The 27,802-nt window shown below is 40.7% G+C and overlaps 1 protein-coding gene across 2 annotated transcripts in view; it reads right to left on the bottom strand.

Annotated features, from left to right (window-relative positions):
• Nucleotides 1–204: 204 nt before the first annotated feature.
• MINDY2 (MINDY lysine 48 deubiquitinase 2) overlaps nucleotides 205–27,802 on the bottom strand; it is an 89,092-nt gene continuing 61,494 nt past the window's right edge. Inside the window, exons 7-9 of one of the 2 annotated variants that reach the window (XM_033189963.1) lie at nucleotides 10,970–11,143; nucleotides 6,823–7,017; nucleotides 205–4,402 (exon numbers count right to left, since the gene is read on the bottom strand). In XM_033189963.1, coding sequence (XP_033045854.1) covers nucleotides 4,274–4,402; nucleotides 6,823–7,017; nucleotides 10,970–11,143 — 498 coding nt within the window. In that variant the 3' untranslated portion in view covers nucleotides 205–4,273. The remainder of the gene's footprint in view (nucleotides 4,403–6,822; nucleotides 7,018–10,969; nucleotides 11,144–27,802) is intronic. The other variant, XM_033189964.1, reaches the window with a different exon arrangement.

The following is a 27,802-nucleotide window of genomic DNA, read 5'->3' on the forward strand; positions in this document are numbered from 1 at the left end:
CGGGTTCCCGCCATTCTCCTGCCTCAGCCTCCCGAGTAGCTGGGACGACTACAGGTAGCGCCCGCCAGCTCGCCCGACTAGTTTTTTGTATTTTTTAGTAGAGACGGTTCACCGTGTTAGCCAGGAAGGTCTCGATCTTCTGACCTAGTGATCCGCCCGTCTCGGCCTCCCAAAGTGCTGGGATTACAGGCTTGAGCCACCGTGCCCGGCCACACTTTTGCTTTTTAACAAAACTTAAATAAATGAGCTATTTGAGGACAGTTCTGGAAATTCTTGCCTCGATTTTTCTCCAGCAAGATTTTAGATATGTAGTTCACACGTCAATGCTAATATATGAATAATTATTTCTTATTTATTGGACTTCTAGTTCTCTTTCCTCTCATGATCTATCTCTTAGTGAACTGACTTTCTGATTCATTGAAAGCAAAATGCTAAGAAGGTTTTGTGCAAGTGCAAAATGGTTAATCTTGGGTTTGGTCAACTAGTCTCTGATATTAACTTGTTTAGTTAAGCCAAGATCAAGAAGTATAAGAACTTGAAACATAATATGGGATAAGTAGTCAGTATTAGAAATGTGAGACAATAAAAACAAGATATATTCCAAAGCCGAATCCTAAACTTAAATCCATGCTTCATTCAACTCTGAACCTGACCTTGAAACACGGAAGAAGTTACTTTACCTAAGCACACTGGACCACTGTAAAACCAATGCCAATTTTAGCTGCCTCATACTGCTTAATGTGTATATGTACACGTGTATTCTTAAAATGGTGATTCTTAAATTGAAGGGAAGTTCTGAATTCTTTTGAGAATCTAACAGAGGTCCGGATAACTTGCTTCAGAAACACACACGTACAGTAAGTACTTTTAAGTGTTGATCATGTACTATAAATCACAGCATTGTGGATGCAGTGGGATTAGACATGAAGAAAAATTTTAGATTTTCAATAAAGACTGGTTACTAACCTTAAGGAATATACTTAGACTTGGAAAGTAAAAGGACAGTGCAGTGACCATATTTGTTCATTCATCTGCCTATTTTCAAATCTAATGATGATGTGCTGTATGCAAATGTGTCCCTACTCTAGGCTATAAATGATAAAAACAAAAATGTTTAAGTTCTAACTTTTGTTAGCAGTATACATCTAATAATTTCCAAGTATTACAAAATACTTGGCAGGAAAGACTTTAATATACCACTATCAAAATCCTATGTACCCAAACCAGCAATGAAATGGCTGGATATATAAAGTTACCTTGGGCAAAATTTAAGAAAATAAAGACACAATAGCTCTACTTTTTTTTTTTTTTTTTTTTTTTGAGACGGAGTCTCGCTCTATTGCCCAGGCTGGTGTGTAGTGGCGCGATCTCAGCTCACTGCAACCACTGCCTCCTGGGTTCAAGCGATTCTCCTGCCTCAGCCTCCCAAGTAGTGCCCACTACCATGCCTGGCTCATTTTTGTATTTTTAGTAGACACAGAGTTTCACCATGTTGGCCAGGCTGGTCTTGAACCCCTGATCTCAGATGATCCACCTACCTCGGCCTCCCAAAGTGCTGGGATTACAGGCATGATCTAAATTCTTTATACCCTTCAAGGACAGGAAACCAGTATCTCTGAAAAGTTTGTGTGTTTTAATACAATTTAACATTTCATTTTTCCCCCCACAGTAATCAAAGCAAACATTTTATCATTATTATTCTTGGTATATCAAACTAAATTCCAGGAATGTAAGAAAGTCTGACTTGGAAATATTACATAGAAAAAGGCTGAATTAACACATTACATTTTTTAGTTTTTCCTTTTAAGTATATATTGACATCTACTTATCTGATAGCAGCACTGCTGGTTTTGAGTGAGTTTTGTTTTGTTTTGTTTCCTTCCAGAGGGAATGCAGTATGGCAGTATTTTCTTTGGAACAAATTAAGAAGATAGTAACAAATAACAGAAGAAATACTTCTACACATATATTTTCCATGGGCAATAAATAGATAAGTATATAATTATGAAAAAATACGCCTCAACTATGCTTTTTAAAATTTCTCAAGGTTTACTGGTTTGTTTTTCTTATTAAAATATAATGCACTATCACACTATCTGTCCCAAGAAAAACAAACCCTGAGGTTTGAGTTTCCACCTTCAGCCAATAGTGATATCAAGAGTAAACTTGGATTGAGGTCAACCTGTTTGAGCCAACAGAGAGTTCTGCAGTATATCGGGTTATTATTACTAAGGTATACATATTCTAGGTTATAATCAAGATACTCATTAAATATTTTCTATCAGAGTTTTATATCCCAAACAGGTTCTTTGATGATTTATCATACTACCGTAGGAAATTTGAAGAAATAACAAATTGTGTAACAGAAATAGACATGCAATATAGAGGACATAAAAGATACAGCTTGACCCTGGATTTTTCCCTTAGAATAATTCCTTCCATAAATAAGACTTTATTTTTACATATAGATTCATCCTATAACTGGTCTAGGATCATAAAGTTAATGACGTAGTTGAAAAAATCCAGACCACACATTTTTGTGGTCTTTTGTCACCCTAGACCACACACAAAGAAAACGTTCTCCAAGTGGATGCTCAGGTCAGATTATGATGCTCTTAAATAAAGAAATGTACTGAAGCTTTAGAATGTAAAGTACACAACTATTTGCAGCAGCAATAGTCTTTCAAAATGACTAAAACAAACTTTTTTTTTAAAATATAAGGCATATAAAACAGACTATTGAGGATAGTTTTCCAAACTATATATAGAAACACAGGAAAATATGTGTGGCCTCATAATAAAGTTAAATAAATAGTATTTCTGAGTTCTATAAACACTATAAGAGGTTATAGTTTTATTTGGTTCCCATAAATTAAAAACTCTGATTGCTTTTACATAAATTCCTCCAAATTCTTAGCTACTCTCAGATTTTTTTTTTTTTTTTTTTTGAGATGGAGTCTCACTCTGTCGCCCAGGTTGGAGTGCAGCAGTGCGATCTCGGCTCACTGCAACCTCCGCCTGTCGGGTTCAAGCAATTCTCCTGCCTCAGCCTCCTGAGTAGCTGGGACTACAGGCGCCCGCCACCATGCCCGGCTGATTTTCTGTATTTTTAGTAGAGATGGGGTTTCACCATGTTGGTCAGGCTGGTCGTGAACTCCTGACCTCAGGTGATCCGCCCGCCTTGGCCTCCCAAAGTGTTGGGATTACAGGCGTGAACCACTGCGCCCGGCCCTCTCAGATTTTTATTAATGTCTTTTCACAAGACACAGAGATTATCTCTAACTTCCTTTCAGAAATGTGCTTTTTCATTGGTTTTAATAAGTACATTTAATTTTCTAGCAATAAACATGACTTAAAATTTAAGGTTCAAGGTAATACTAGAAAAAGGTAGACACTGAACTATCTGCTTTTCTACATCCCCATATTTACAAGGCCTAGCATCCACTGTGCTTTCCTCCATGTACTCAATCACATTGTCAATAAATAGTAACTGTGGTCCAGGTTACCTATGATAAAGACTCCAAAATTCCTCAAAATTTTACAACACTACAAAGTCATTAATATCTGATATTGATAGGTTATAAGTATTAGTGTTATGCAACCTTTTGCTATTGGAAAAGAAATACAAATCTTTATTTTTGCTATCTAAATTAAATCTAAGCTCCATGATCAGTTCTCAAGATAACACCTAAAATGTACATTCCTAAATAAAGGTAAAGCTGTTTAAGGGCTGAACTAGTCCAATATACCATTAAGGGTTATTTATTCCTATTATTTTGTTTGTTTTTGTTTTTTTTGAATCCCTATGTTAAACCCGTGGTTTCTCATGGATTAGATCATAATTTAACATTGTAAAATTTCAGAAACTATTGTGCTAATATTTAGATTTCAGGAAGGAATCAGACTAAATCAATTACCTCCATTCACTGTTAGAACAGAAGATATAATAGCTTACTAACTGATACGAGTTATGAATGTCACTATGACACAAAATTTGCTGTGATTTGTTTATCTGGCTACAAGTGCAGTATTTTTCATGAATGACAACACACAGCATTTCCAACTTGTAACACGAAACTCCAGCTCATAAAGAGTGTATTGTGTGACTTGAAAAAGTCTGATTGTAACTAAGTAACAACCTTTCCCCTGAAAAAACATGAACAAAATCCATTGGGAAATCAGGCACAGACGGTATTGATCGGTTTTTCTTCCTTTCCTCCTGTGGTTTTGTTTCTCAAGACATATAGGTGGTTCCAACAGAAGCCAACACTTGTTACAAAATAACACAGCTATTTTTTTCCTTTTCTTTTTCTTTATCTTTTTCTCGCAGTTCCTTCCGTTTACGTTCACTATTCCCAGATTGTCTTCCACTTGATGGAGAGGCTTGTGCTGGCTGGCCCTGCTTTAAGAAAAATACACAGGAAAAAATTAATCTAAGGGACTTATTCATGGTTATATAGAAAGAAAAACCGTAACAGTGGAAGGAATCACTGATGGAAAAAGAAGCTAGCTATTGGTATACGGATTTGTTATATTACGTGGTATCTCAGCAGTTGCCTCTACCATTCTGGATATAATTAATGTATTCATTATTCTAAATAAATAAAATTTCCTTTTTTTTTTTGAGACAGAGTCATGCACCGTTGCCCAGGCTGGAGTGCAATGGCACAATCTTGTCTCACTACCACCTCTGCCTCCTAGGTTCAAGAGATTCTCCTGCCTTGGTCTCCCAAGTAGCTGGGATTACAGGTGCCTGCCACCACGCCCGGCTAACTTTTTGTATTTTTAGTAAAGACAGGGTTTCACTATGTTGGCCAGGCTGGTCTCAAATTCCTGACTTCGTGATCCGCCTACCTTGGCCTCCCAAAGTCGGTATTTCAAACAGTAAATAACATAAGATTATATTGCCTAAAGTCAACTTGAAGACACATTTGTCAAAAGTTTAGAAAATGTTAAAGAAAGTGACACCTTTTGATAAACTATAATAGTTCTTCAAAACCTCATTAAATTCAATAATAAACAGATTTTTTTTTTCTTTTTTTGAGATGGAGTCTCAGTCTGTTAGGCTGGAGCGCAGTGGCACGATCTCAGTTCACTGCAACCTCTGCCTCCTAGGTTCAAGAGATTCTCCTGCCTCAGTCTCCTGAGTAGCTGGGACTACAGGTGCATGCCACCACGCCCAGCTAATTTTTTATATTTTTAGTAGTGGCAGGGTTTCATCATATTGGCCAGGCTGGTCTTGAACTCCTGACCTTGAGATCCACCTGTCTTGGCTTCCCAAAGTGCTGGGATTACAAGCGTGAGTCACTGCACCCAGCCATAATAAACAGATCTTAAGAGGAGAAAAGAACCCCTGAGAATTGGGAGTGTGGAATAAGTGTATTTAGTGAAATAAGACACCTTTTTTGAGTGAAAAGGTAGGCATAACGTGGTAGGATTTAACTATTAAGCTTGGAGTAGTCAATATTTGAGCTAGAAATAGAAATTTTATACTTATTTTAATGGGGACTTCTATATTTCGTTTTATGAGACTTAAAAGGGCATCTTGCTTTTTTTGTATGCCCAAATCAGAATTTCTTGTATATCTGAATCAAAAGGAACAGTCTAGGCCAGGCACGGTGCCTCACGCCTATAATCCCAGCACTTTGGGAGGCCGAGGTGGGTGAATCCCTTGAGGTCAAGAGTTTGAGACCAGCCTGGCCAATATAGCTGAGCGTGGTGGCACACACCTGTAATCCCACCTACTTGGGAGGCTGAGGTAGGAGAATTGCTTGAACCCATGAGGCGGAGGTTGCAGAGAGCCGAGATTGTACCACTGCACTCTAGCCTAGGCGTCAGAGTGAGGCTCCATCTGAAAAAAAAAAAAGAACAGCAGTCTGGCATGGTATACATATAAAAGGAGGGGAATATTTTTAACTTAATGAAATGAGATATAACATGTAGAATCTCACCATTATATTTTAAGTGCTTTAAACTGTTTACGGAAAGTGAAAAGTAGGGAGATGTCAACCTTTGTTGAATACCTAGTACATGTTAAACACTGAGCTAAGCCCTAATATTATTTGTTCTTCACAACAAACTTAAGAGTTCTTCTATTTTACAGATAGGGAAAATGAGGCTAAGAGAGGCAGAGGACGTCATCCAAGAGATTGCAACTAGAAGGAAAGACAGGAGCAGGAAATGCAAATCCACATTTATCTGGATCCAAAGTCTATATTTTTTCTAGTACTACCTCATACTGCCCTCCAGTTGATAGAAAGGACTTCGTCCAAATTGACTTATTTTCTTTGCAGCTATTACGAATTTTAGAAATAAATTTGAAAATCAGAACCTCAGGAGAAAATATTTTACCAAACGAGATACAAGCTTAGGACAATGTCATAAAATCCATGGGTGCTAAATTCCTAACAAAATTGAAGAGTTAATACCTAATTTAAAATTTTTTATCTCAAGTGAAATTTACTGCTAAAGTGATCATCACTGTTTTTTTTTTTTTTTTTTTGGAGAAGGAGTCTGTTCTATCATCCTGATTGGAGTGTAGTGGCACAATGTCAGCTCACTGCAACCTCTGCCTCCCAGGTTAAGCAATTCTCCTACCTCAGCCTCCCGAGTAGCTGGGATTACAAGTGTTCACCACCACGCCCGGCTAATTTTTGTATTTTTAGTAGAGACAGGGTTTTGCCATGTTGGCCAGGCTGGTCTCGAACTCCTGGCCTCAAGCAATCTGCCTGTCTCGGCCTCCCAAAGGGCTGGGATTACAGGTGTGAGCCACTGTACCCAGCCGTGATCATCACATTTAAGACTCAGAACACTAGTTTTTACCTGAGCCTGTGTAGAAGCAGCAGCAGCAGCAGCTGCTGCTTGTTCCTGTTCCTGATAGTATTGAGAAGCCCGTCTGTCCTCTTCCTCTTGGAGTTTCTTGGCTAGTTCCAAATCACTGATTCCTTCTGGGATTTGTTCCCAATTGATCTCTTGGCTCTGCTGTTCTTGTTGTAGAGATAATGCCATAAGATAATCCTAAGAAATTAAAGTATAACCATCATTAGCCATGAGATTTTGCCCAAGAATGAATGACTGCAAATATAGATGTTATATCTATAAAGCTGTAAGAATGGCTTTAAAAAAATATACCATGCCTGGGCAATATAGCAAGACCCTGTCTCTACAAAAAAAGTTTAAAAATCAGCCAGGTGTGGTGATGTGCACCTGTAGTCCTAGCTACTTGGGAGGCTGAGGCAGGAGGATTGCGTCAGCCCAGGAGTTTGAGGTTACAGTGAGTTATGATCTCCTCACTGCACTCCATCCAACATGGGTGACAGAGACCCTGTCTATAAAAATGAATAAAAACAAAAAAAGAAAAAGAAAACAATATAAAATGACAAAATAATTAAAATAAAAAAACATTTTATTTTAAATATTAAAATGACAGTTACCTTCCTAAGTATTTCCCTTGGGGAGCTATGAACTTATTTCAGTGATTCTGTCATCGTTCTAAATATTTTTGGAGGCCAGGCGCGGTGGCTCACACCTGTAATCCCAGCACTTTGGGAGGCCAAGGCAGGTGGATTGCTTGAGCCCAGGAGTTCGAGACCAGCCTGGCCAATATGGTGAAACCCCATCTCTATGAAAAACACAAAAATTAGCCAGGTGTGGTGGTGCACACCTGTAATTCCAGCTACTTAGGAGGCTAAGGCAGGAGAATCACTTGAACCTGGGAGGCGGAGGTTGCAGTGAGCCAAGATCATGCCACTGCACCCCAGCCTGGGCGACGCAGCAAGACTCGGTTGCAAAAAAAAAAAACTGGGGGGAACAACGTATTTGAAATTTTTTTTGGAAGCCATATATAGGCAGCCAAGAAAGCTAAAAACAAAACAAAACAAAAAGTAGAGGGGAGCCAGGTACAACGGCACACACCTATAATCCCAGCACTTTGGGAGGCTGAGGTGGGCAGGCTGCTTGAGCCCAGGAGTTTGAGACCAGCCTGAGCAACATGGCAAAACTCTATTTCTGCAAAAAACACACAAAAAATTAGCTGGGCATGGTGACACATGCCCGTGGTCCCAGCTACGAGGTAGGGGAGGCTGAGGTGGGAGGATCACTTGAGCCCAGAAAGTTGAGGCTGCAGTGAGCTGTGATCACACCATTGCACTGTAGCCGAGTTAACTGAGACCCTGTTTCATGTATAAATAAATAAGTAAATTGGTCTAAAGAATTTTAAAAAGTTCCCCATTTACAAAAGAAACACATGCTTATAGGCAATTCAGACAAAACTGAAAACCATAAATAACAAAGTTTAAATCACCACAATATCATTACACAGAGATAACTACTGTTAACAGTAGTTTATTATTATTTTTCTACATTCCCATACAAATTCAAACCAACCCTCTGAAACTACTGCAATGTTTTCTTTTCCATTTAGTGTCCTAAAAGTCTTCTGTTTAAAAACATAAGAATTTCCCAAGATTATTAAATATTCTTCTAAAAGATGATTTTTAAAGACAACACAGTAGCCATCATATAGTCTTACTCAATTATTTAACCATCTCCTCCCTACTCCCATGTACACACTCAGATTACTTTCTATCAGAAAAAGTGCATTTTGGTCAAGCGTTAACTTAATATCCACTTTATTAAGAGTCGGTGCTGACTAAAATTTGACCAGTCTGTGTGCCTCCTCCCCCACCTACCCTCAAAATAAGATAATTTTAAATGATACAGAGGATGGGTAAACAGTTTTTGCCTGTGGCCAGGTGCGGTGGCTCACGCCTGTAATCCCAGCACTTTCGGGGGCCAAGGCAGGCAGATCACTTGAGCCCAGGAGTTCGAGACCAGTGTGGGTAACATGGCGAAACCCTGCCTCCAGTAAAAATATAAAAATTAGCCAGGTGTGGTGGCACATGCCTGTAGTCCCAGTTACTCGGGAGGCTGAGGTGAGAGCATTGCTTGAGCCTGGGAGGTGGAGGTTGCAGTGAGCCAAGATCGCACCACTGTACTCCAGCCTGGGTGACAGAGTGAGACCCCATCTCAAAAAATAAAAAAGGTTGTTGCCTATAAAGATCTTGTCATACATATAGCATGACTATCTCATGGATATAAAGATACAAAGAATTTGTCCTTCAAGTTCTTCTGAATTCTTCAAACTCTGCTCTTTATGAAGCCTCATGGTCTTGAATCCACCTCTTCCTTGCTGCTTCCAGATAACAATCTCAACACCTTATCTGGACTACTGTGACAATCTATTGCTTTGCCTTCATTCCTCTGCTTCAATTTTTTCTTGGCTCACTGCAACCTCCGCCTCCCGGGTTCAAGCAATTCTCCTGCCTCAGTCTCCCGAGTAGCTGAGACTATACAGGTACATGCCACCATGCCCAGCTAATCTTTTGCATTTTTAAAATTAGAGGCGGGGTTTCACTATGTTAGCCAGGATGGTCTTGATCTCCTGACCTTGTGATCGGCCCGCCTTGGCCTCCCAAAGTGCTAGGACTATAGGTGTGAGCCACTGTGCCTCGCCTTTTTGGTTTTTTTTTGAGACAGACTCTTGCTCTGTCACCCAGGTTGGAGTGCAATGGCACGATCTTGGCTCACTGCAACTTCTGCCTCCTGGGTTCAAGCGATTCTCTCACCTCAGCCTCCCAAGTAGCTGGGGTTACAGGTGCGCACCACCACACCTGGCTAATCTTTGTATGTTTAGTAGAGACAGGGTTTCGCGATGTTTGCCAGGCTGGTCTTGAACTCCCAATCTCAGGTGATCCACTCACCTCAACCTCTCAAAGTGCTGGGATTATAGGCGTGAGCCACCATGCCTGGCCCAATATTTTTTATATATAATATAACGCTTAGAAAAATCCCGCATATTTCTCGTAACATTTAAAACGCAATACCCGTGTATAGCTTCTGAAGGAAAATGAGCACAATGACTTTCAGAACTGTTTTTCAAAGAAAAGTCCTAGAAAGATGCATATTTGTTTGAATTAAATATTCTTTTGTGTATTTGGTACCTGCTCTTCAAATTGCCATTATAGAACTTAACATATAACATGCTTGGTCAAATATCTGCCTCCCCTACTAGGCTCAGCATCTTTAAGGACAGGACTGAATATCTTTGTATCCCTCGGACCTAATTATCGTGCCAGGAATACAACTCTTCACTGAATATTGGCTAATTGAACAGTCTTTGTGCACTTAAATTGTTATGAGTAAAATATATGCCAACTGTTTAATATGACCATATTTTTGCTTTAGTCAGGGAAGAATTCACATCACCATCATGCCTCTAATAATAAACAGACCTGTGGCTCCAAGCCTGCCCACTTTTGGCAGGCAAAAATCTCATCTGTCAAAAAAAAAAAAAAATCTCATCTGTCTCATTTCTAAATGCAAGTTCTATTCACTAGTGCGTCTCCTGCTATAAATGTCTACTCCTCCTTACCTTGGCCTCTTAAGGTTTAGAATATCCACCCATTCTTTATACAGTATGTGCTACCTTCCAGATTCTCTCTCCTCTACTTTTTCTAACTAGTCAAAATACAGCTCAGATATGTGCTCATCTCTTCATCTTTACCACCCAAGGCTAAGCCATCATCAGCTCTTGCTTGGACTGCTTAGACCTGTATCTCTGCTTAGACCTGTATCCTTCCTATGTATTCTCCAAATAGCAGTCTTTTAAAAAGGTAAAGAAGATCCCATCACTTCCATGTTTAATGCTTGACATAGCTTCCCTACTGCAATTAGAATAAAATTCAAACTTCTCACCATGACCTTCACAGTTCAATATGATCTGGCCTTCTGCACCAAAGTACATAATTAACGTACATGTAGAATGATCACCAACTATTCAGGAAGTGTCAGGAAAATTTCACAAGTATATTGATTAATTAATCTTTAGTTGAAAAATTTTGGATAACTGAATTCACATTTGAAAAAAATCAGCATTTTAAGCACTATAAAGAAGACAAGACAAATTTACCTGATCTATCTGATCTTGTTGTCCTTTGTATACAGTTTCAGGATCTGAAGGAGGCCGAAGATGAAATTCTGAGTCACAGAAATTTCCATCACCATCTACGTTGTGTAGGCTTTCCCAAACAACTTTTTCTTCAGTAAGAAACCCCTGGTCCGTTACCAACAAATACAGTTGACCCTTAATAAGAAGTAACAAAAGAAAAAAGACTGTTGAATTGATCAAAACTAGTAATATAATATTTAAGGAAAGTTTTATAATCTGTATCTTCAGAATGTATTAAACATTCCTACTGTTTAGATCTGTACAACACGATAAATAGACCAAGTAGATATTTTACTTCCTCAAATCCACTCGGCTTTGAATATAGTTTTTAATTGGCACACTACACTATAACAAGAAATAAGAGCTCTTGGCATGCTCAGCTAATGTATGACTTATAAACACCTTTGGGGGGTTTATAATCTCATTTCACAAAATAGAAAAACACCACACAAATTCCTGAAAAATATATTACAGTCACAAAAAATGATACCATGTTGCCTGTTTTTTTTTCCCCAATTAAGCCTATATGACTAATCCAATCCATACCAATTTTTCCTTTCTCTGCACCATTAGTTTACTCTTGTTTTATACACCAATAATACTTTGTACCTACTCTGTATTATCAGTGTACTTCTTTTGTATACCAATAATACAGATACAATGCAATTGTTTTGTACTTGTTTTGTATCACCAAATTGCCCAGTATTGATTGTATTTTCCTGCCTTATCCCATAGCCTCTGTACCTGCATACAAATTATTTTTCTTAATTTTTGTGGATACATAGTAGGTGTGTGTATTTGTGGGTTACTTGATTTTTTTTTTTTTTTGAGAAGGAGTCTCACTTTGTCACCCAGGCTGCAGCACAGTGGTGCGATGTCAGCTCACTGCAACCTCCCCCTCCAGGGTTCAAGTGATTCTCCTGCCTCAGCCTCCTGAATAGCTGGGACTACAGGCATGCGCCACCACGACCGGCTAATTTTTTGTATTTTTAGTAGAGATGGGGTTTCACCGGGTTAGCCAGGATCGTCACGATCTCCTGACCTCGTGATCTGCCCGCCTCAGCCTCCCAAAGTGCTGGGATTACAGGCGGGAGCCACCGCGCCCAGCCTACGTGGTATTTTGATACACGCATGCGATGCATAACAATCACGAGGGTAAATGTGGTATCCATCCTCTCAAACACTTACTGCTTGTGTTACAAACAATCCAATTACACTCTTTTAGTTATTTTAAAATATAAAATTAAATTATTTTTGACTATACTCACACTCTTGTGTTAGCAAATGCTAGGTCTCACTCACTCTTTTTTTTTTTTGAGGCGGAGTCTCGCTCTGTCGCCCGGACTGGAGTGCAGTGGCCGGATCTCAGCTCACTGCAAGCTCCATCTCCCAGGTTTACGCCATTCTCCTGCCTCAGCCTCCCGAGGAGCTGGGACTACAGGCGCCCGCCACCTCGCCTGGCTAGTTTTTGTATTTTTAGTAGAGATGGGGTTTCACCGTGTTAGCCAGGATGGTCTCGATCTCCTGACCTCGTGATCCGCCCGTCTCGGCCTCCCAAAGTGCTGGGATTACAGGCTTGAGCCACCGCGCCCGGCCTTTGTTGTTTTTTTTTTTTTTTTAACATCCATTAACCATCCATCCCGCCTGCCTCCAAATACCCATCCCAGCCTCTGGTAACCATCATTCTACTCTCTTATCTCCAGGAGTTCAACTGTTTTAATTTCTAGCTCCAAAAAATAAGAAAGAACATGCGCAGTGTGTCTTTCTGTGCCTGGCTTATCTCACTTAACATTATGACCTCCAGTTCCATCCATGTTGTTGCAACTGACAGGATGTCATTTTGTTTTGTATGTGAATAGCGCTCCATTGTGTTTGTGTACCACATTTTCTTTATCCACTTGTTTGTCAATGGACACAGTTTGATTCCAAATCTTGTCTAGTGCAAAAAGTGCTGCAATAAACATAGGAGTGCAGATACCTCTTTGATACACTGATTTCCTTTCTTTTGGGTATATTCTTAGGAGTGGCATTGCTGGATTCGATTTTTAGTTTTTTGAGGAACCTCTAAACTGTTCTCCATCGTGGTTGTACTGATTTATATTGCCATCGACAGTGTATGAGGGTTCCCTTTTCTCCATATCTTCACAAACATTTGTTATTGTCTGTCTTTCGGAAAAAAGACATTTTAACTGGGGTAAGATGATATCTCATAGTTTTGATTTGCATTTCTCAGATGACCAGTGATGTTCAGCACCTTTTCACATACCTATCTGCCATTTGTATGTCTTTTTTCTTTAAGATGGAGTCTCACTCTGTTGCCCAGGCTGGAGTGCAGTGGCATGATCTTGGCTTACTGCAACCTCCATCTCCATCAAAGGTTGAAGTGATTCTCCTGTCTAAGGCTCCTGAGTAGCTGGGATTACAGGTGCCCACCACCACACCTGGCTAATTTTTGTATTTTTAGTAGAGATGGGGTTTCACCATATTGGCCAGGCTGGTCTCGAATTCCTGACCTCAAGTGATCTGCCCACCTTGGCCTCCCAAACTGCTGGGATTACAGGTGTGAGCCACCACACCTGGCCCCATTTGCATGACTTCTTTTGAGAAATGTCTATTGAAATCATTTTGCCATTTTAAATTTGATTTAACTGATGAGATTTTTTTTTTCCCCTAGAGAGCAGTTATATATTCTGATTATGAATCCCTTGTCACACGGGTAGTTTGCAAATGTTTTCTCCCATTTGGTGGGTTGTCCCTTCATTTTTTTTTTTTTTTAAAGCAGAGTCTCGGTCCCACTCTGTTGCCCAGGCTGGAGTGCAGTGGTGTGATCTCTGCTCACTGCAACCTCAGCTTCCTGGGTTCTAGTGACTTTCCTGCCTCAGACCCAAGTAGCTGCAACTACAGGAGCAAACCACCATGCCTGGCTAATGTTTGTATTTTTAGTAGACAGGATTTCACCATGTTGGCCAGGCTGGTCTCGAACTTCTGAGCCCAGGTAATCCTCCCACCTCAGCCTCCCAAAGTGCTGGGATTACAGGCATAAGCCACCACACCCAGCCACTTTGTTGAAGGTATCCTTTGCTGTGCAGAATTTTTTAAACTTGATATGGTCCCATCTGTCCACTTTCACTTTGGTTGCCTATGCTCGTGGGGTATTACCCAAGAAATCTTTGCTCACTTCAGTGTCCTAGAAAGTGTCTTCAAGCGAGACTCCGCCTCAAAAAAAAAAAAAAAAAAAAAAAAAAAAAAAGAAAGAAAGTGTCTCCAATGTTTTCTTTTAGTCATTTCATAGTTTGAGGTTTTGGATTTAAGTTTTTATTCCTTTTTTTTTTTTTTCTTTTTTGAGACAGAGTCTCGCTCTTGTCACCCAGGCTGGAGTGCAGTGGTACGATCTTGGCTCACTGCAAGCTCTCCATTCTCCTGCCTCAGCCTCCCGAGTAGCTGGGACTACAAGCACCCGCCACCACGCCGGCTAATTTTTTTTAATTTTTAGTAGAGACGGGGTTTCACTGTATTAGCTAGGATGGAATCGATCTCCCGACCTCATCATGATCCACGTGCCTCGGCCTCTCAAAGTGCTGGGATTACAGGCGTGAGCCACCACGCCCGGCCTTTTTTTTTTTTTTTTGAGACAGAGTCTTGCTCTGTCGTCTAGGCTAGAGTGTAGTGGTGTGACCCCAGCTCATTGCAACCTCTGCCTCCCAGGTTAAAGGAATTCTCCTGCTTCAGCCTTCCAAATAGCTGGGATTATAGGCATGTACTACCACACCCAGCTAATTTCTGTGCTTTTAACAGATACAGGATTTCACCATGTTGGCCAGGATGGTCTAGAACTCCTGACCTCAAGTGATACATCCGCCTTGGCCTCCCAAAGTGCTGGGATTATAGGCGTGAGCCTGTAGAGGCGCCTGACCGCTTTAGTCCATTTTGGCTTGATTTTTGTATATGAGATATGGGAGTCCAGTTTCATTTTTCTGCATGTGGATATCCAGTTTTCCCAGTACCATTTATTGATGAGACTCTTCCTTCCCCAATGTATGTTCCTGGCACCTTTGTTGAAAATGAGTTCATTGTAGGTGTGTGGATTTGTTTCTGGGTTCTGTGTTCTGTTCCATTAGTCTATGTGTCTGTTTTCATGCAAGTGCCATGCTGTTTTGGTTACTATAGCTCTGTAATATAATTTGAAGTCAGGTAATGTGATTCCTCCAGTTTTATTCTTTTTGCTTCAGATAGCTTTGGCTACTCTGGCTGTTTTGTGGTTCTATATAAATTTTAGGATTTTTAAAGTATTTCTTTGAAGAATGTCATTTATATTTTTATAGGGATTGCATTGTATCTGTAGATTGCTTTGGGCAGTACAGAGATTTTTAACAATACTGATTCTTCCAATACATGAACATAGATCATCTTTCCATTTTTTGGCGTCCTCTTCAATTTCTTTTTTGAGATGGAGCCTCTGTCATCCAGGCTGGAGTGCAGTGATATCACAGCTCACTGGAGCCTTGAGCTTTTGGGCCCAAATAATCCTCCCACCTCAGCCTCCAGAGTAGCTAGGACTACAGGCATGTGCCACCATATCTGGCTAATTTTTTATTTTTTCTAGAGATGGGGTTTTTCTGTGTTGCCCAGGCTGGTCTCAAACCCCTGGGCTTAAGCAATCTGCCTGCTTGGGCTTCCCAAAGTGCTGGGATTACAGGTGTGAGCCACCATGCCTAGCCTTCCTAACATATTTTTAATACCCAGCTTGGGTCCACCTCATCCTATGACAATTTAAGAGAAAAACAAAAAGTCCTTTCCAGCTAATTTTCCACTGAATAGATCTGACCCTTCCTTCTCTTTATACTTATCACAACTCACTTCAACATATCATTTAATATTACATAATGTCTCCGTTTTACAATTTATGTAGATCATATATTACACTGGCTATTTTCCAACCATAATCTTATTAGTAATTTTTCCCCAGATGATGCTTTAGGATGAGGGTTCTTCTCTTTTTTTTGAAACAAAGTCTTGCTCTGCCACCCAGGATTTTTAGCACAGTTGGGTAATCTTGGCTCATGGCTCCGCCTCTCAGGTTGAAGTGATTCTTGTGCCTCAGCCTCAATAGTAGCTGGGACTCCAGGGGCACGCCACCACACAGAGCTAATTTTTGGTAGAGTCAAGGTTTTGCCATGTTGGCCAGGCTGGTCTTGAACTCCTGGCCTCAAGTGATCCACCCACCTCAGTCTCCCGAAGTGTGGGGATTACAGGCATGAGCCACAGCACCCAGCCACATGAGTATAAGTTTTAACTAAAAGGGTATTCCTTTCTTGGTACAGCTGATCTGTCTTCTCATAGATCATCAGCCTCAATTTCCTCCTTAGATTTTAATATTTATTTTTTGCTGGTGGCAGTTTTTTTTTTTTGAAACAGAGTCTTACTCTATCACCTAGGCCGGAGTGCAGTGGCACGATCACGGATCACTGCACCCTCCGTCTCCCAGGTTCAAGTGATTCTTGTGCCTCAGCTTCCCGAGTAGCTGGGATTACATGCACTCGCCACCACCCCCTGCTAAGTTTTGTATTTTTAGTAGAGACGGGTTTTCACCATGTTGGCCAGGCTGGTCTCGAACTCCTGACCTCAGGTGATCCACTGCCTCAGCTTCCCAAAGTGCTGGGATTACAGGCATGAGCCACTGTGCCCCGCCTGACATTTATTTTTTTAAAAAACTAGAACTGATTCACTCTCAACAATGCAGATTATTAGTCAAAAGTTCCTTTATGTAATTATAGCATAGAATAGCAAAATATCTGTGACTATAGTACTAGTTTAGGCCCATCTGATCCTGAGAGTCTACGGTTAAATCACTATCAAGAATATTTCTTGCACTGATATTCCAGCACTTTTGCTACATTATGCAGTCAATGCTTTCTTAAGACTCAAATTTTCCAATTTCATTCATCAGTTTTTAAAATACTGAAAAATTTCACAAATAATAATAATATAGAATAGGTTTTAATGCATTAAATTCTTAATTATGTATTAGTTCATATTATATAAAATGTCATATTGTCACAATTTGTAAATTTATAAAATATTATTAAATTTGACAAGTTTTCTTCATTAATTTACAAATTGTGATGATATTGTCAGGTATGTTGTTAATACAAGTAACTACTCTATGTAGAATTAATTTACGAGGGTATTTTTATATAGAATAGGTTTTCATTCAGTGTTCTTTTGTGATCCAATATGGAGGAAAGCACTGGCTAAATATTTTTGGTTAACTAACTGGGATTCAAATTACTTAACATCTCTAGGTCGGGTGTGGTGGCTCATGCCTGTAATCCTAGCACTTTGGGAGGCTGAAGTGGGCATATCACTTGAGGTCAGGAGTTTGAGACCTGCCTGGCGAATATGGTGAAACCCCGTCTCTACTAAAAATACAAAAAGCCAGGTATAGTGGTATGTGCCTGTAGTCTCAGCTACTTAGGAGGTTGCGGCAGGAGAATTGCTTGAACCCAAGAGATGGAGGATCCAGTGAGCCAAGATTGTGCCACTGTACTCCAGCCTGGGCGACAGAGCAAGACTGTCTCAAAACAAACAAACAAACAAACACCAAAAAACCTTTAAAAAATTACTTAACATCTCTAGACTTTAGTTTTTTCTTCTTAGAAATTTTGAAGTTTCTAAGGTACTTTATAATTTGAAAATGTATACATTTCTAAGAGAGTTTCTAAAGTATTTTCAGTACTCAAAAATGAACTTACTACTCCTACTTAACAAATGTAGCCTTATCCACAAAGCACTTACTTATCCACCCAGAGAGGCAGTGAAGCATAGCTGTTGACTTGAAAGTCAAGTTGAGAGTGGACTTGAAAGTCAGATTGGAAATGCTTATAAGCTAAGTGGTCTTGGGCAAGTTACTTAGGGTCTTTACGTCTTCCCTCAGCTATTAAGTGATAATAATAATATCTGCTCCTCACAAAGGAGTTGTGAAGGTTAAATGAAATCAATATAAAATGCTTAATAAAGTACAAGGCCCCTAATTACTTCATTAACAGAAGATATATTCATGAATATCATCTAAATCGATCTCAATTTCTGTGTCTATCTGCTTCTGTCTCCTATTTAAGAGAAAAAGATGAATCTCTCTGCTTGTACTATGGAATCATCACTTTCCTTATTCCAGTTTCCAAATTCCCCCCCTCCCCTTTCAATTTAAAAAGTGACAATTTTTGATATATCAACCAGCTTTAAAAATAACTAAATTTAATAAATTGTTACTTAAATGTAGCATTCTGTGGAAAAAAATTTCTACTATAGCATTAGTCAAAGAGGAAATAGAATAAACAAATTTATTTCTTTAACATGGTTTTAGTATTTATTCAGAATTGTACCTCCTTCTAAACTACTTTTCACTTCTAATCCCTAAACATAAAGTAAAAAAGCAAACAAAACCAACCTCATACCATCTGGCTGAGTTTATGGTAAAAAAATAACAACACAACAACCAACCTCAAAAACCTTGGGACTGAATATGCTTCAGAGAGATGCCAGTAATTGAAAACCAGGAGACAGGGGAAACAGTTATGACACGAATATGAAGGTTGATATGGTAAAAGGACAATCAAGGAGTCATAATAGGAAAAGAGCTATGCAGATATCATTATATGAACCAAACATCTAGAAGCTATGTAATCTAGACAGGGGCCATGTAATCTTAGTTAAGAGCAAGCAGAAGTTATCAGAGGGTGGTGAAGGTGGGCCATGAAAATGAAATGGAACAACTAGATCTAGGATACAGAATTAGGTAAGGATAGGAATCCAACAGTCATGATCATATGTATAATACGAAAAGCTAAACCAACTTAAACGAGTCTGCTTCTACAACAGAAATGGTTTATTTACAACCTATCTTTATACTTTCAAATTTCCTGCATGGATAAATAGTCATCTCACTATCTAGACCCACAGGAATAGTCCTGAAAGCATTTGCCCTCTTATGGTCTCCTCACTCTGCTTGTAGAAATCTATCTAGTTATGCTGTTGAAAACCACAGATCAGCTGGGCGCGGTGGCTCACGCCTGTAATCCTAGCACTTTGTGAGGCCGAGGTGGGTGGATCACCTGAGGTTGGGAGTTCAAGATCAGCCCGGCCAACATGGTGAAACCCCATCTCTACTAAAAAATACAAAAAATTAACTGGGTGCAGTGGCGTGCACCTATAATTCCAGCTACTAGGGAGGCTGAGGCAGGAGAACTCCTTGAACCCAGGAGGCAGAAGTTGCAGTGAGCTGAGATCATGCCACTGCACTCTAGCCTGGGCTACAGACCGAGAATTTGTCTCAAAAAAAGAAAAAAAAAAGCACAGATCTTCAGGCTGGGCGTGGTGGTTCACGCCTGTAATCCCAGCGCTCTGGGAGGCCGAGGCAGGTGGATCACCTGAGGTCAGGAGTTCAAGACCAGCCTGACGAACATGGTGAAACCGTGTCTCTATTAAAAGTACAAAATTAGCGAGGCGTGGTGGTGTGCACCTGTAATCCCAGCTACTTGGGAAGCTGAGGCAGAAAAATTGCTTGAACCCGGGAGGCAGAGGTTGCAGTGAGCCGAGATCACACCATTGCACTCCAGGCGGGCAACAAGAGTGACATTCTGTCTCAAAAAAAAAAAAAGGCCGGGCGCGGTGGCTCAAGCCTGTAATCCCAGCACTTTGGGAGGCCGAGACGGGCGGATCACGAGGTCAGGAGATCGAGACCATCCTGGCTAACACAGTGAAACCCCGTCTCTACTAAAAATACAAAAACTAGCCAGGCGAGGTGGCGGGCGCCTGTAGTCCCAGCTACTCGGGAGGCTGAGGCAGGAGAATGGTGTAAACCCGGGAGGCGGAGCTTGCAGTGAGCTGAGATCCGGCCACTGCACTCCAGTCCGGGCGACAGAGCGAGACTCCGCCTCAAAAAAAAAAAAAAAAAAAAAAGGCATAGATCTTTATAGAATCATGAGCCTCCCAAAGTGTTGGGATTACAGCCGTAAGCCACTGTATCTGGCCCCCAAATTAGCCGGACATGGTGGTATGTGCCTATAATCCCAGCTACTCGGGAGTCTGAGGCATGAGAATCTCTTGAACCCGGGAGGCGGAGGTTGCAGTGAGCCAAGATCATGCCATTGCACTCTAGCCTGGGTGACAGAATGAAAGTGTCTCACACACACAAAATAAAAATAAAAAAAATAGGCCAGGTGCGGTGGCTTATGCCTGTAATCCCAGCACTTTGGGAGGCCAAGGTGGGCAGATCACGAGGTCAGAAGATCGAGACCATCCTAGCTAACACGGTGAAACCCCATCTCTACTAAAAATACAAAAAAAAAAAAACTTAGCCGGGCGTGGTGGCGGGCGCCTGTAGTCCTAGCTACCCGGGAGGCTAAGGCAGGAGAATGGCGTGAACCTGGGAGGCGGAGCTTGCAGTGAGCTGAGATTGTGCCGTTGCACTCCAGCCTGGGCGACAGAGCGAGACTCCATCTCACAAAAAATAAAAAAATAAAAAATAAAAAATAAATACAATAGTGAGGTCAATGTGTATTTTCCAAGGATGATCCACCCAGTTTAACTGTAGAAGACCAGGTGGATGTACAAGGAAAGAAGTGATACAAATGACAGCAGAAATTAGGGCTATTCCTATTTGTTGCCAATGGATAGATGAGGAATAAAAAGTTTAATGAAGAGTTCATGGAGGATATTATTACAAGTAATAACTAACAGAGATGGATTTCACTTTGCTAATAATGAAAGAAACACAAAGGTATTTTTCCAGAATTTAGCAACAGTAAACCACAAAACTAGGAATGATAAGAGGACTTTCCAACAATAGGAAGTCAATTAATATCTGTGGTCAGAGAAAATGTCCTGTGCAATAAAAATCATTGTTTGTACCATATTCGTTCGGAAGTGTGAAATTGATTGGTAGATATTATTCACAAAAAACGGGTCAGTTTGATTAACACATCCATGTGACCTCATGATGGCAGAAGGCTTAAAACAGTCTGTAAAGATAAAATCAAGGCTAAACGCGGTGGCTCACGCCTGTAATCCTAGCACTTTGGGAGGCCAAGGCGGGCAGACTGCCTGAGGTCAGGAGTTCGAGACTAGGCTGGGCAACATGGCAAAACCCTGTCTCTACTAAAAATACAAAAAATTAGCTGAGCATGGTGGCACACGCCCATAATCCCAGCTACTTGGGAGGCTGAGGCATGAGAATTGTTTGAACCTGGGAGGCGGAGGTTGCAGTGAGCCAAGATTGCTCCACTGCACTCCAGCCTGGGTGACAGAGTGAGACTCTGTCTCAAAAATAAAAAACAAACAAACAAAAAAGATAAAATCAACTGTGGTAAAAATAAACAAACAGATGAAGATGAAATCATGAAGTTAATAAACAGGGAATACTTTGTCCAGGTATAGGTTTTAGAAACATTTATATACTTTTCAATGGTTTGGTGTATTGAAACACCACCTGGTGGTCCTCTAAACACCACTTTGGTGTACAGAGGGTCACCAAAAAGCCTAACCCTAGGCAGGGTGCGGTGGCTCACACCTCTAATCCCAGCACTTTGGGAGGCCGAGGTGGGTGGATTGCCTGAGGTCAAGAGTTTGAGACCAGCCTGGCCAACATGGTGAAACCCCGTCCCCACTAAAAATACAAAAATTAGCTGGATGTGGTGGCAGGCGCCTGTGATCCCAGCTACTCGGGGGGCTGAGGCAGGAGAATCACTTGAACTGGGGAGGTGGAGGTTGCAGTGAGCCAAGATTGTGCCACTGCACTCCAGCCTGGACAACAGAGTGAGACTCCATCTAAAAAAAAAAAAAACCACCCACAAAAAAAGAGTCTAACTTAACAGAGAATTTGCTCTGCTTCTATCCAATACCTTGAGATGGGAGTTAGAACAGAGATGTAATACTAAACAATACCATTCATAACTAGAAAGCATGTATACCTCCCTTACCCTCTTGTCAAAGAAAAGCCCACAGCTCAAACATCTCTAGAATTCCAAAAGACTTTGGATGACAAAAGATTTTAACACACACTAAAAAAAATTAATTAAATAAATAAATATTTAAAAAACCTTTTCATAAATAGGGTTTAGTAAATCTCTATGGAAGTTGGTACAACCAGTAAAGAAACTGGAGGTGACTCTTCCTGGGTAATCATTTTTGTCCTGCCATCATGGACTTTCCCCTGTTGGCCTAGGTCTTGATAATGATATAATATAATCATGAATACCTGGAAGCATAAAGATCCTCTCTGAAAAGTCGTAATAAAAATTAGGCCGGGCTCAGTGGCTCACGCCTGTAATCCCAGCACTTTAGGAGGTCAAGGTGGGCGGATCACTTGAAGTCAGGGATTTGAGACAAGTCTGGACAACATGGTGCAACCCATCTCTACTAAAAAAAAATAAGCCGGGAGTGGTGGTACCTGCCTGTAATCACAACTACTTGGGAGGCTGAGGCAGGAGAATCGCTTGAACCTAAGAGGTGGAGGTTGCAGTGAGCTGAGATTGCGCCACTGCACTCCAGTCCGGGCAACAGAGTGAGACTCCATCTTAAAAAAAAAATCCCTAAAAAGTAGCCCCACTAACAAAATAATAGAAGTATAGATATTTATGTCTGACTGCCAGTTTATTATAGACTGGCAATTTATTATTATAAGCCCCTAGGTGTAAACACCACTGAGGTAAAGCATTCTATCTAGATGTTAAATTTGTTTGTTGCAAGTATATCTTTTTTGTTTTTTTGAGATGGAGTCTCGCTCTGTCACCCAGGCTGGAGTGTAGTGGCATGATCTCAGCTCACTGCAACCTCTGCCTCCTGGATTCAAGCAATTCTCCTGTCTCGGCCTCCTAAGTAGCTGGCATTACAGGCATGCACCATCACACCCAGCTAATTTTTGTATTTTTTGAAGAGATGGGGTTTAACCACGTTGGCCAGGCTGGTCTAAAGTCCTGACCTCAAGTGATCCACCTGCCTTGGCCTCCTAAAGTGCTGGGATTACAGGCGAGAACCACCACGCCTGGCCTGAAAGTATATCTTGAATTCTGTGGGATGAAATGTATTTATATGACAGATGTTCCAAAGAGAAAGAGTTCACAGGAGTAGAAAGATGGAAAACACAGTGACCATTAAATATAATTTTTCCTTTTTTTTGAAACAAGGTCTTGCTCTGTCATCCAGGCTGGAGTGCAGTGGCACAATCACAGTTCACTGTAGCTTCAATCTCCTGGACTCAAACAATCCTCCCATCTCAGCCTCCCAAAGAGCTGGGATTATGGGCACATACCACCATGCCGGTTTTTTTTTTTTTTTTTTTAACTTTTTAAAAGTTTTTTGTAGAGGCAAGGTCTCACTTCATTGTCCATGCTAGTCTCTAACTACTGGGCTCAAGCAATGTTCCCACCTCAGCCTCTCCAAGTACTGCAAACACATGTGTGAGCCTGGCTGGTCATTAAATATAAAAGCATAAGATGTCCCTAAAAACTCAGAGTTCCTCAAAAGTGAAATGCTACAAGGCAGTAGGAAGATATGGAGGATGTAGCTTTAAAAGTAGTCATAGTTTGTCTAAAAAAGGTTTCCTTTTTTTTTTTTTGGTGCCATCATGGCTCACTGCAGTCTCACCCTCCTGGGCTCAGGACTCAAGTGATCCTCCCACCTTAGCCACCGAGTAACTGGGTCTATAGGCACATACCACCACACTGGCTTACTTTTCAAAATTATTTGTAGAGATGGGGTCTTCCTATGTTGTCCAGGCTGGCTTTGAACTCTGGGTCTCAAGCGACTGTCCAGCCTTGGCCTCCCAAAGTGCTAGGATTACATGCATGAGCCACCTTGCCCAGCCTCTATTTTAAAAAATTATTATTTGTGTCCTTACTAAATTACACATTCTCTGGGCTCAAGTTTATAAAGAGCTACAAACAACTCAGGAATTAGTAGGACAGAGTAATAGTCTTAATGCTGAACAGCCTTAATAGAACAAAGGCAAAATCCTCTCTCTGCCTTATTCCCTTAATAAGCAAATGGACACCATGTGGGAAGAATCCCTTCCCTAAATTTTATTTGGCACTTATTTAGTAATTTTAAAGTATTCCTTTAGGGGTTCTATTCTATACCAATAGCCAAAGTGTTATAGATTGTTGTAAATCAGGTAATCTGTCACTGGGTCAATGAAGAAGACATAATTTTGACCCTTATAAAGAATGCACTCATGTCTGGGTGCAGTGGCTCACACCTGTAATCCCAACACTCTGGGAGGCTGAGGTGGGCAGACTGCTTGAGCCCAGGAGCTCCACACCAGTTTGGACAACATAGGGATTATCCTGTCTCTAAGAAAAAATTTTTAATTTGCCAGGTGTGATGGCGTACACCTGTAGTCCCAGGTGCTTCGGAGGCTAAGCCATGAGGATCGCTTGAACCCAGGAGGCAGAGGTTGCAGTGATCTGAGATTGCACCAGCGCACTCAACCCTGGGCGACAGAGCAAGACCGTGTTTCAGATAAAAAACAAAAAGCAGCACTCACTGGGTACTCTGTCAGAAGTAAAGCAGTGTCTTATCTAAAGACTGAGGATTGGAAAGCCGGTACAATAGGAATACAGGAAATAGAACCGAGAAGTGTAATGGAGCATAAATAATCGCCCAAATGCCCATAGGATCCCTGGAGAAAGCAAGATTTGGATCATATTAAAATGGAGTTACTCTATCAAATGCAATGCATGGTCTTTGATTAGATCCTGGTTCCAACAAATCATCCATAAAACTATTTTGAGGACAAGTGGCAAATTTGAATATGGACTAGATTTTAGATATTAAGAATTATAGTAGCCATTGTGCTCCATCCTGGGTGATGGAGTGAGACCCTACCCTGTCTCAAAAAAAAATAAAAAGGAATTATAGTTAAGTTTGAGATGCAATAGGCCAGGCACGGTGGCTCACGCCTGTAATCCCAGCACTTTGGGAGAATAAGGCGGGAGGATCACAAGGTCAGGAGATCAAGACCATCCTGGCTGACAGTGAAACCTCTACTAAAAATACAAAAAAATTAGCTGGGGTGTGGTAGTGGGCACCTGTAGTCCCAGCTACTTGGGAGGCTGAGGCAGGAGAATGGCATGAACCCAGGAGGTGGAGCTTGCAGTGAGCTGAGATTGCGCCACTGCACTCCAGCCTGGGTGACAGAGCAAGACCCCATCTCAAAAATCAATCAATCAATCAATCAATAAATAAAAATTTAAAAAACCCCAACACTTTACAAGATCTAGTCCCTGGCTATCTATTTCGCCTTTCTTCATTCTTTTTATTTGCTATGCTTCAGGCACACTGACTTTCTTTTTTTTTTTTTTTTTTTTTTTTTGAGACGGAGTCTCGCTCTGTCGCCCAGGCTGGAGTGCAGTGGCCGGATCTCAGCTCACTGCAAGCTCCGCCTCCCGGGTTCACGCCATTCTCTCGCCTCAGCCTCCCGAGTAGCTGGGACTACAGGCGCCCGCCATCTCGCCCGGCTAATTTTTTGTATTTTTTTAGTAGAGACGGGGTTTCACCGTGTTAGCCAGGATGGTCTCGATCTCCTGACCTCGTGATCCGCCCGTCTCGGCCTCCCAAAGTGCTGGGATTACAGGCTTGAGCCACCGCGCCCGGCCACACTGACTTTCTTTTAATTCCTCAGGAGTCAAGCTCTTTCCTTCCTCAGGGCCTCTGCATACATGCTCTATCTGCTTAGTTACTCTTTTTTGGCCAACTGATTAAACTAGAAGATTCACTTTTTAGGTATCATTTCATTTTTATTTAATGAATTAATTTATTGAGACAGAGTTTTGCTCTTGTCGCCTAGGCTGGAGTGCAACAGCATGTTCTCAGTTCACCGCAACCTCCGCCTCTCAGGTTCAAGCATTTCTCCTGCCTCAGCCTCCCAGGTAGCTGGGATTACAGGCGCCCACTACCATGCTCAGCTAATTTTTGTATTTTTAGTAGAGACGGGGTTTCACCATGTTGGCTAGGCTGGTCTCGAACTCCTGACCTCATGTGATCCACCCGCCTCAGTCTCCTAAACTGCTGGAATTACAGGCATGAGCCACCGCGCCCAGCCTCAGGCATCATTTTAAATGTGACCTTCTCAAATATATCTTTCCTGACACTCCCTAAGTTATAAGTCCTGATAAAAGCAAATAAGTTATAAATCCTGATAAAAACACTCATAGCCTGTGACATGTATCCTTAACAAAATGTATGTCAGTAGAAATAAATTAACAATTATTTGTGTAATTATTTAATATCTGCCCCTTGTCAAACTAGGAGGTCCTTAATAGGCAGACACCATAGCCGCCTTGCTCATGGCTGTATTCCTACTACTAGTGAGCACCCAGACATGATACATGCTCAATAAATATTTGTTAAATAAATGAATAGATCCTAGACTTGAAAGGTCAGGTTAAGTAAGAAATAAAATGATTTAGCAGTATTTACCATGTAGCAACAAATCTGATCCTTATGTCCTTTGGCCTTAGATTTCTGAGGAGTATGGATGACTCTGGGCCCATATCTGACATACATCTAGCTAAAATGTTGAAGTTATACAAATGAGCTGTTGCTATAACCAAGATAGGGAGAGCGAGGGCTTTACAGGTATTCTTACACAGGCAAACAAATCATTATTTTATACTACTCTGTGTAATTCACTGACTAAAGTGTTGAAGAAAATATGAAGATGTAATTTACGACTTTAATAAGCTACTTTCATTTAGAAAAAAATGACACATTTACATGGAAAGAAAACTGGTAACTAGGTATTAACCAATAAGGGCTAAAAAAAGATGATGTAGCCAATATCAGCTAGATGATGGTTAGACAATTGTACTCTGCCTTAGCTGTACATTAAAATCACCTGAAAAGCACTCAAAATTAATGATGCGCAGATCCCACCTCTAGAGATTCTCATTTAATGGAGTTGGTGGTAGGTTCTGAGGACTGTCATTTTTAAAAATGCTTCCCATACAGTTTTAGCATACAATTTGGGTTGAGAACCAGTGGTTTGAGGAGAGTAGAAGTAGCTTTACGAAAGAGTTAGTATTTGAAATGTTTCTTAAAGGATGGGTAAAATTTGGACAGGCAAAAAGGAATGAGAAGAGCATTCTAAACTGGGCTTAAGGAGTGAGATATGGCAGGAAAGTGCAGAAATTAGAAGGTATAATGTATGTATGGGATGGAGGGTTATCAGTGAATAGACATCATTTTGGCTGAAGTAAAGTATTGGTGAATAGAACATATCTTGTATTTTTATCCCCATGCATGAAGTGCTACTGAACATTTTCAGTATATTATTGACGGCATCAGTACAGTATTCTACTGTACTATTGAAGAAATCTATACCTTCAATAGGTATAAGGTGACAAACTTCTGAACTAAGTGACAGCTCTAACAACAAAAAGAATGGCTATAAGAGATAAAAAGAGTAAACCAGTAAATGACAGAGCCATAAATGGCACTATAGGAAGAATTTAAAGCTACACATTATTAAAGAATTTAATGTTTGGTCACACCAAATTCATTAAACTTTAATAATAGCAAACCATCATAAAGGCAAATCATCTAAATAAATAAAAAAGTCTATTCTAAATTCCTTGAGCACTGAAATATAAACTTCCATCATTAGATGTCATCCTAGTTCTGGCTGGGCGTGGTGGCTCACACCTGTAATCCCAGCACTTTGGGAGGCCGAGGCAAGTTATCACCTGAGGTCGGGAGTTCGAGATCAGCCTGACCAATATGGAGAAACCCCGTCTCTAC

The sequence above is a fragment of the Trachypithecus francoisi genome, unplaced genomic scaffold, assembly GCF_009764315.1.
Source record: "Trachypithecus francoisi isolate TF-2019V2 unplaced genomic scaffold, Tfra_2.0 Lachesis_group3, whole genome shotgun sequence".
Classification (NCBI taxonomy): domain Eukaryota; kingdom Metazoa; phylum Chordata; class Mammalia; order Primates; family Cercopithecidae; genus Trachypithecus; species Trachypithecus francoisi.